We start from the raw sequence: 10,796 nt of genomic DNA on the forward strand, positions 1-10,796 counted from the left end.
ATATATATATATTTCAGGCTTTTTTCTTTGGTTGGTTGGCAGGGTTTTTTTTGTTTTTTTGTTCATCTCACCAGCAGTCCAAGAACTTTCTGTTGAATGGATGATTCAGATGGAAAAGACTGTGGAAAAAAGAAACAAACTATAGGTAACCATTTATGTTTATTATTAAACAATGTTAATTATAAACCTATGTTAATAATCCACCACCAAAACTTTACTCCTCACCTCTAAGACTCTCATGAAAAGTTCTAGCCCTTGATTCTCAATGAAGTGCCGACATGTTGTTGGAGATTCATCAGTGAGGTTCCAAAGTGCACTCAATGTGAACTTGAGGGTAGTATCTACAAGATTCTGATTTGTTTTCTGTTTAACTATTTGTAGAAGTTGCTGGGAAAAAAAATAAATCCAAAAATCCCAGTTATGATTGCCTATCAAAAAATGTATTAGCTCCTCTGCTTCTTTCTGCACCGACTGGGGTAATGCAGAGCTATCATTTATACGCAGAATAAAGATCTACATGCTTAGGGTCAAACCAGACAAAATAAAACAGCTATTAAACTTTTTACCTCCCCTCTGAACATGGTGGCCTGCTAGAGGAATTCCTTTGTTTTCACCGTAATTACATGTGTAGTACTATTACAGATGGCACAAAGCCATCCACAGAACTCTGTCGCCACGTGAACATTGAAAGCACTAACCATTTACTTCAAATATTATCTTTTCGAGCATCTTTCGTCTTATACAATGGACTTCAAATCAAGAGATGTCTTGCTATTTTACTTTGTATTAATTGTGTCAAGTTTTTCCACTTTGGCTTCTTTTCATCTTTGCTAATATGCCTCATTGCCACTGATACTGTCTCTATATTATGTCTCTGATATTATGTCTAACAAATTCTCCAGGTTTTTCTCTTCTAAAGAACTTTCAAATGAATACAGGTTAACGTGTTCTTCAAATTCTATCCACTTATGTTTATTTTGTATCTTTAGGAAAACTGTTAGCGTGAATAGATGGAGAGGATGGTATTCTTGACTGTCAGGAAAGTATTTGACTTACCCTAACAATGAAGAGCTCTGCGCCAAGTTGAGCTGTTTGCTCTGTTGAAAGCTGTAAACAAACAAAACCATATTAAGAAATTTTTAGACTTTAGAAATATTATCCTCTCACCTCAAAGCTTAAATTTCGTACCTTTGCAGCAAGAATGGAAATTATGGCTACAGCCATCCTTTGCATGTTTTGATCTTCATGATTACACAGCCACTGCATAACAAGTTTGGCTGCTTCAAACCTGGAAGTTAAAAATAAATTCAGTTTTCAAAAGTCTCATAAGTCTTAGTAAAAGAAAGATGTACACAGACAACACATCAGATAGAAATGCATGCAAGACAAAATAAACTGGAAGAAGTATGCCTCGTACCAAAAAAATGTAGAAATATACAGTGAAATTACAGGTATTGCATGAGCCTCAGTCAGCTTTGAGTTGTTTGCTTAGGGTCTCTTACTTCTAATCATATATCAAAGTGCACAGGAATTGCTTCCAAGGAAGGAAGAAAAATTTGGCGCAATCTTCTGAAACATCAGACCAACACATTCCAAAGCATTTGGGCGAAACATTTAAGTAGAAAAATCTCTGCAAAAAGCAATCCCATAGTTCCCCAGAGAAATCCTGACTTCTGTTACATGCAATTAGTGATAGACCCATCCAGGTGAAGTAAAAAATACCTGTATACCAAAGGATTTTCAGACCTATATTCAATTGTGAATTACAGGCCCAAAATAATACAGGCCAAACAAATTCAGCACACTGGAATGATTTAAACTGAGCAAAACAGAGACCAGAAACAAACCTGCTGAAGGAACAGACAACAAAGAAAAATATTCTGCAATGCTACAACTCATTTTAACTGACATATAAAACTTGCCTGTTAAATGGAACATCCTGAAGGATTCTGTCGCTGCATAGTGAAAGAAGGCAATTCTTTTGCAGCTATGAGAAATGAAAAAGAGTTACTTCATCAGACACGTATTTTGGAATACTTTCTTGCTATGAATCATTAAACATATTTCCATGAGGTCATGAGATGTGGAGAAACTTTTTGTAAGATCCACAAGACAGGGAATCCTACAGAAAATAAAGAAATTTCATCTTTTACCTGTTGATGATTTGGGAAGTGTTCCATGGCCTTCAGGAGCAAGTGAGTGACATCGGCCAGAAGCCGCACAGGCATGCCTGCTGCTAAATCTTGCTTGGTTAGGTTAAAGACACACGCGCTTGCTGCTAACTGCACAGGCAAGTTCAGGGGGTGATTTCTCATTCCAATAACCACAAGCTGAAATGCAAGAGTTGTGCCCACGTTAGTTAGTTACATGTTTGTGCGCACACCCCAAGAGCAATCCACTGTTGCTTGAGGCCACAACAATGACTCACAGCACCCAATTTCTGCCTCCCTTTTACCTAAGTGAAAAATCCATCTGGTGTGATTTTAATTCTCAGGAAGAACATTTCCTTCTGCTCAGTCATTCAAAGCTGACAACTTCTATTTCTCCAAGTCCTTTTGCACTGGTTGCAGCAGCCTCTCAAAGGAGATGCTGCATGGAATACAAGGGATTCCTAGAAAGATCCAAGGTTTGCTCTACACACTGGGATAAAAACCACCAAACCCTTTCAGAGATGAATGACAGAGTTTCTGCAGTGTAATGGTAATGATGTAGTGGCTTGTTGTTTGGTGACTAGCCATTTCAGATCACATTTTAAGCTGCTAGGTCATGATGTATTTTTTGCACCTTCTTCCTGAATTATGTTTTTGGCTATGTATGTTGATTGTGATCTCACCTAAGAAAATATTTTTCTTGTTGATTATTGATTGCCAAAGTCTTTTTGATACTGAAGCCAAAAAAATCAAGGTCACTTGTTCAACTTCAAAGAGGATAGGAAAAACAAAAACCATCTGTCCTACGGATGCCTCTTTTTATGATCACAGTAAAAATTAAACCATTTCTGGTGTTCTAAACATGGAAATCCAATGCCTAAAATAGATTTCTAAGAAAGTTTCTAGGATTTTCCAAGTTAGAGCCCAATATAGAACACTAATGATATTTATTCACTTGCTATCATACTGGAAAGTGACAGTGGAGAGACATACCTCTGAATGCCTTCCTTATTATTACTGCTTTGTAAGCATCAGCAGAAGGCACTGTTGTACCTGGGGAATAAGACTAGACAGACCTTTGATTTGACCCAGTACAGAGATATGTTCTAATAACAGAATTCAGCATCTGAAGAAAATTTCATATCATATTTAAAATTACATGAAAAAATTAATTTAGATGCTACTAAATTTACATACTATCCATCAGTCCAGATCAATTTTACCTAACATAAAATGCTACAGGGCATCTTCTATATCACTATTGTTTAAATAGTTGTTAATTTTTATCCAACATTAAAATTTTAATCTTAAAAATCACAACCAAAAAATGTAGAAGCTTATAAAATAATTAACACCAGGGTTTTGGGGATGGGCTCAGTTTAAGGAACAACGCATGAAAATAATCAAAACTATATTGGTTTACCTTTAAAATTTCAGGCTTTGTTTTTTCCATTACATGCGTCAGGCTGAATAAATGAAAGAGTGCTTCTCTCACAAAGAAGGCCCGTTCACTGTAACGCTTCAGTGCTTCAGAAATCTGAGTTTCATTTGCTTCTCCTGACACCTATGAACAGAGAAATAACTGTTAGTTCAAGATGTCATCATTTTACTTTAAAAATTTTGTTCTTAAAAAGTGCAAAGCTGTAGTTTCAAAGGTGGTGATATTTTTAGCCAAATCCTTCAGTAAGCAAATGATTACTTTATCTGGCCATATTAATCCAGAGCTACACAATCTTCAAACATTCTTCATAAAGAAGAATCCACATTATAAGGCAAAATTAGGCTTCAGTCACATCTTTAAGCAGAACTGTATGAAACCACTAAGTAAAAGTAGCACTTCATAACTAACAAAAGTTGCTTATGATGCACCAAATGCCCAAAGGCACTATTTGTAACTGAGTGCTCTGTCAAATGCAGCTGATAACCTGGTGAATATGGTATTTTGGCCGTAATTTTTTGGCTCTGGGTTCTAGCTCTGCCAATAAAAAAAGATTTCCATTCTTTGTCTACATCAAGTTTCCTATAAGCTGTATCTGTAGCAATGGCTTTCCAGTACCATATTAAAGAAGTAACTCATGCTCTCTGCAAAAGAATTAATTCTTAAAATCAGATTTTAAATACATGTGAAAACTAAACAATGAGCTAACTTAGGTGAAGACTGCATTAGAAGCTGTGAGCCATTGACCAATACGAGCTTAAGTTCAGAATATTAAATCAGCAACTAGCTGCAAATTTTTCCACTTCCCAAATCTGCTATATTTTCCATTTAACTGTATTTTATCTACTTTATAACTGTAAGTTGTATATCTGTAGATGGTTTGTTCCTCAGTCCTACTATTTAATGAATCACTTCTGCAATCACTGTTTTTTAAAATTCTTAGGGAAGTATGCAGAACTTGTTCTATTTAATGTGTGACATAAGAGAAAGCAAATGTTCATAGATTGAAGTGTCACATTCTGTGCGTCCTGTATTGTATACAGCCAAATTTTTCAAAACTTGCTCGATCAGGAATATATGACAGCCTTGAGAGAACTGATACCATCTTGGATTTTGTTTTATATTCTCTACTGATTAGAACAGGCCAATCATATTTACTGACACGTTTTGCAGCCAGTTATACTCTATATGAAGAATTTCCACTTGGCTTCATGTTCTCCATTATAATGTTTGCCTAGTGTTCAATGTTTCAAGAATTTTCTATAATCAAATTTCACAAGACTGCTGTAAAGACAGTAATATTTTACTTCTGCTGTCTCCATGAGTGCTGTGTCCTGTTTATTCTTTAGCAGTATCTAGACTAAGCAGCTGAGTATTTCAGTATAGTCACTAATGAATTTCAGGTCACAAAGGAAAAAAAAAAAAAACCAAAAAAAACCCCGCCCAAAAAACCCAATCACTGCCTACAGTCTCTTCTTGACAAGTATGCCTTAAAAAAAAAAAAAAAAGGAAAGAAATGCAAAACTGCTTTTTGCTAACTACACTGCTACAGGTCCATCATGATTTTCACATTACTAGAACCTTCTTCCTTCCTGCTTTTTCACAGCACAGTCACTTGTATGAAGCATGTATTCTAAATAGCAAGAATTATATTGAATTATTTTATACCAAATATGAGGTATAATTTCCTGATGCTGTACATCATCACACCAAATGGGAACTTGCTTTCTCCAACAATGCATTTCAACATTCATACACATCACTATCAGCTGTGACAACTAAGTACTCAGGAGACTCGGCCATTAACAACTGTCAAAAGTTCCAGGGAAAAAAAATTATAAAATTGTGTAGTTGTGTTACCTCACTTGCCTATAAGAAGAGCATTCTGAATTTTAAAACTGAAGTGCAAAACTCAACTTGCACAGGACACAGACTAAACTATGGACACACTATGCAAACTCTTCCCCATTTCCTCTGCAGTTTCCATCATCCTCATGGCACAGTAGAAAACAAAACTTGGAATCAAAGATGAGATACCACTGACATGTCTAAAATATCTCTTTTTCTTCTTTAATTCTGACCCCTTTCGTAGCAGGGACAGGATAGGCTCATTCTCCAGTAAGTGCATGCATATTCTACAGTACAGGGAACAACGTCTTGTTGCCTGGCACTAAAAGATAAATAAACGCACCTCAAGCGAACATCATCTCATCCTAAGGGGCTAAGTAATTTCGGATTTGTTCAAGAAGAGGAAGTTTTTCATCCTAAGTAATTGCTTCTTACATGTTCATCAAAAGACCTTTCAAGGTGGGTAGAAATATTGTAATAGGAAATAGAAGTGGTGATGGAGTACAACAGCAGCTCAGTTACTAAGTTTTATTATATCTGCTGTGTTAATCATGAACTGCTCAAAGCTTATGCAAATTGTACCTCCACCTCTTACATTTTGCTGCCTTCTGCTAGATACTATGCTGGAATCCAGAGATTATTCCAGTAAATGACTTCAGACTAGACAAAGTTCAGCTCTCTTAGATCTGATATGTTAAATCAGGATCTAAGGCTCACTGAAAAGGCACAGAAAATAGATGCTTCTTACAATAGTATTATGTAAATTTCTGTGCCAGAATTAAGTAGGAATTTGACACAAAGTCAGTAATTACAATTAACAGTTAAAAAAATTAACCTACAGCCTCCTTCTGAAACACCCACATACATTTGTTACAGATGATTAATTCTATTTTTCCTGCACATTGTAATTTTTCAGTAAAATTAATTCCCCCACTTAACCTTTAGGTTTCCTTCTCCTGTTAGGAATTCCGAGTAGCCGGCGTCAGTAGCTAGCAGTCCTACAAACTGCATTGTGGGCCGTTGCTGAATAAACGCTTCTACAGCTTTATCCGTAACATGTTTTCTTCCAGAAATGTCCAAAGACACAAGATTAGGCAAGATATCTTTCTGTTCCAGTAAACGAAGTGCTATGTCTGATGTGAACTGTTTGTCATCTGAAATATCAAGGTGATTCAGGTATTTTAGTTCTCTTATAACATCCAGAATCTGGGTTGTGGTCATTTTCAAGCATTTCAGGTGGTGCATGGTCAAAGACTTGAGTCGGTCTTTGCAGGTGAGGAGTGCTGTTATGTCAGTGACAGAGGTGTTAGATATATCCAGACTTTCTAATCTAGGAAGTGAAGCAACATCTGCCAAGTCCTCATTGTAGAACAGAACATTGGTAATACTCAATGCACGAAGCCCAGACAACTGACTGAAGCACCTCTCGTATGGGTCTTCCAAAGAAAGAGTTAGTGAGTTCAGCACAAGGCATTGCAGATTTTGTTGGATCCATTTATTGCTGCCAAGTCCACTTATAATGTCTGTGATTGTTATATCAGCATTCACCCCAGTAGCATCAAGTTCTACCAGCTTGTGATGGCAGAATGCTTTCTGGAAAGCCACAGCAGAGATTTTCGCTTTCCGGATACAAGCTCGTTTCAAACGCATCTGGTTGCCTCGGAAGATGCCCACAGTTCCATCATTCAGAAGCCCTGTTGGAAAACAGTGTTAGTGTTTGGCTCCAGTGTTATAGAACACTACTTTTATTTTAAGAACCCAAAGGGTACAAAGTGTTAACAAAGAAAATTAATTGCAAAGTAGTTTGTCTTGGATCATTATGCCATGATCCCAAAATTTTCTATTTGAGATTCCACTTTTAAGATTACGATCTCACTTTTGGAAAATGCCAGGTTTAAGAATAGGATGGATAAATTAAGATGTAGTCTATACACATTACCTGTTTGGTTCAGAACATGGAACATGCAATAAATAAAATGTGGATATGATTCAAAAACATTCAGACTGCTGCCTGTATCTTCTGGATTTTCTCACTGAACTGGCTAGAAATGTGCTAAAAACAGAATTTCAAAATTTCTGAAAGTTATTCTTCCCTGGTCACAGTTCCATTAACCTCAAGATAGTACCAGCAATCAATGACCAGTTCTCATCTTGCTTTAACTCAATTGAATAATTTAGCATTTGACTGAATTCATAAGTAGGATCAATACAGTAAACTAAGCTAATTAAGTTGTTCTATATATCCCTCATGAAGAAAGTAGGAGTGTTGCTCAGAAACAAGCTGAATGTGAGAAAGAAACCTAAGTAGTGATTCAAAGAGGAGAAAGAGGAGGACAAGGAAAGGGTGGGAAGGAGAGAAAAACAGCAATGAAAAAAGGAAATGTAACAATCTTGTTTGAGATTATTATCTTTTTGCTCTGTAGCAAGAAGACTGCATAAGTAGTCTTCTCTTGCAACATACTGGCAACATCATAACTGAAATAATACATTTAGTTCCATGCACAGGATCATCCAAAACGTATTGAAAACACCAAGTTTCTTGTTTGTATCTTATCAACAGAAGGATTACAGCTTTACAGAAAGCCATATGAGAAGGGTATTGTCTGCATGCTTGTGCAACCAAAGGAGTAGGAAGAACATGTCCTTCTAGTTTCACTCTAGAGGGTTATAAATGTCAACACTCCCATTTTTTATCTCCTATCTTCAAGCATACTGAACATAGAAAAGAAACTGAAAATGCAATATATTTGAATAAAAACATCGTTGCCACTACAGTTTGGATTTAAGTCATGAGCTAGTAATTGCCTCTGTAACAAAGTCAAATTAATATTAAATTTGCAGACCTTTCTAAAGAGCAAACGGTTTGGGCATTTCTGACCAAGTAGTCAGGGCATTCCTCTTTTGCAGAGAAAACAAAAATATGGAGTGAAACAATTGGTACCCAGCAGAAAAATTAAGTGTGACAAATAATTATAATTTCGTTAAAGTATTGTTAAATTGCTTATTAATTTTTGCTAATCTTTTCATTTAAGGATCAAGGTAGGCTTTCTCACTGGCCTACTTTAGCCACACCCTGTTTAGCTGGCATGCACTTTTTTGACATCCTGCACTCTGACAGAGTATTTGTGATGTTTCGGTGTCTGGAACTGCCTTCATCACTACTAGCACTGGTAGAAAGTTTCTGGTAATTCAGTTTCCTTGAATCTGATTTCTTGGGACTACTCTAAATAATTACTTATCAGAAAGTAATACATGTTGAAGATGAAAATGTTTTTTGTTTGTTTGTTTGTTTTTTTAAGGACCATTCCTTCTGTTACATCCAACTAGAACAACTTAAGAAAACTAGAACACCAGTATTTGCACAGTAAGACCCAATCAAATCTGCACCTACAGGATAGGGTGCTTGGTCTGTTTAAAGTAATTTTTCTAGTGTAATGTCTCATCTCTAAGTAAAATTCTCCAGGATCTCCAGGAATGGGTCTCCTGCCTCTTCTCTAGGGTAATCTATACATTCACTGTTTTCATACTAAGAAGCTTTTATTGACACAACATTTTCCTTTGCCATGCTTAAAGTAAGGAAAGGAGAGAGAAGCACTCTCCTCAAAGATGTGCTGACAGAGAACATGATAGGCTAGTACCTAAAATGTAAGAACACCACAATGTGGTTTTCAGAGATGTTTTACTCTTGAAACTGACTGCTTTTGAGCAAATAATTCCACTTCAACAAAAGTGCCAAAAGAGATGAGAAACTATTTTAATGAAAATCGTAAGATTATTTCCTAGTTTAATCACAAGGACACACAGGAAAGAAAATTCAGTTAATTGCTCTGCAGGAGATATTGAAATATTTGAGTGCTGCTAGAAGTAGTAGAATCAAACAAATCTTTTTTTAAAAGTGATTGAAAGAAGATCTATTAAAGAATATTCAATTAAAAGAACATTAAATTAAAATCATAAACCCAAGACAAAGGACTTTCTACTTAGAACTATCTATATGTCAATGCAACATTCAGCTGAAGCTGTGGAAAAGCCAAAATAACAGAAATTCTCTACTGAGAGATTAAGGAACACAGTTTTAACAGCTACAACAGCGGATTCTGTTAGAAAATACACCAGAACTGCAGTGTCATATTCCAGTAAAGTATTTTCACTGATGACCCACAAATAATTGTTTTTACCATGAAATGCCATTGTCTGCAGCAATCGATCAGCCACTTCTTGAGGAAACATTCCTGGCTCCTGCAAGCATAGCGTTCCATCTTGCCTTTCTGTGCAAAACTTCTCTAGGTTGGCAGTCAGGAAATTCAAACAGATATCAAGTAAAGAATAAGGAGAAGCTTCCTCCTGTCATATACAAAACACAATGAAACAAAGGAGATTTAGTCAAATCATCCTCTCTGTCCATGAATCTTCCATTCCCCTATAATGTTGTTTTTAGGCAAATGATTCTTTTTTGTTAGTCTAATTCTCATTGGAACAGGTAAATACTACAAAAGGAGACGTTCCCCTTAGAGCCACGCAAACGTGTAAGTCAGGTCACACAATAAATGACTGGCCAAACTGATGGTCAGCCTGCTCCCCCAGTCACCCCCAGAACCACATCCAGTCTGGTCTGTTGTGCTTGAGCCCTGCTTGCATTCAGAGAGAAAGAAAAGTAATTGCTGACAAGATTATTTGAATTTATGAAGTCTACTGGGAATTAATCAATCAAGACAGACTGAAAGAAGATTTAAATCAAATTTTACTTCTTGATTTAAACTATTTATTTTAATCTTTCATTTAGGTCAACCCATATTTGAAGTCTACCGCCAACCTACATGAGAAATGTAGATAGATGTCATATATTGTTCAGAACAATTTTTGATACTGAAAAGGGTAGCTAGAGCTTCAGATCAAAAACGGAAACTCAAAAAGAACTATTATATTGCTGCACAAAATTTGGAATTAAAGTAACAACTATTACAGTATTCCTTCTGATTATAGATACCAATTTCCTCCTTTTTATGCTAAGCACCTGGAATCATTTGTAGTAGAACCCTGGGTACAAAGGACAAGGCAGAATATAAACTTGCACTTTTCCTTCAGAGTTTGAGATTGTACATTGATATATGAAAATCTCAAAGGTTTTTTATTCAATGTCTAATAATAGCCTACTGTTTTCAGTCACACAGATTAATCAACATAAAGAATGACTCGCAGCACTGTGAATCATCCCCAGCACTACACAAAAGAAGGCCGAGTGACTGGTACATACTCCCCCAGACAATTTTGAAAATAACAGCATCAACTGTTGCCAGATCTCATCTGTAGAAAAAATTGTAGCTTGCCTTTTATATTGAAAGTTCTGGATAATTTCACCT

The 10,796-nt window shown here is 36.1% G+C and overlaps 1 protein-coding gene across 1 annotated transcript; it reads right to left on the reverse strand.

Annotated features, from left to right (window-relative positions):
• Positions 1–71: 71 nt before the first annotated feature.
• Positions 72–9,786, reverse strand: LOC104069528 (protein zyg-11 homolog B-like; the record flags this gene model as incomplete). Its single annotated transcript, XM_009585316.1, is given in 9 exon segments — positions 72–119; positions 226–387; positions 1,057–1,107; positions 1,189–1,288; positions 1,923–1,987; positions 2,154–2,330; positions 3,574–3,714; positions 6,376–7,130; positions 9,615–9,786. Coding segments are annotated over 9 exon segments (1,671 nt in total), but the record flags the coding sequence as incomplete, so codon positions are not given.
• Between the last annotated feature and the right edge of the window lie 1,010 nt (positions 9,787–10,796).

The sequence above is a fragment of the Fulmarus glacialis genome, unplaced genomic scaffold, assembly GCF_000690835.1.
Source record: "Fulmarus glacialis isolate BGI_N327 unplaced genomic scaffold, ASM69083v1 Scaffold45299, whole genome shotgun sequence".
Lineage (NCBI taxonomy): Eukaryota > Metazoa > Chordata > Aves > Procellariiformes > Procellariidae > Fulmarus > Fulmarus glacialis.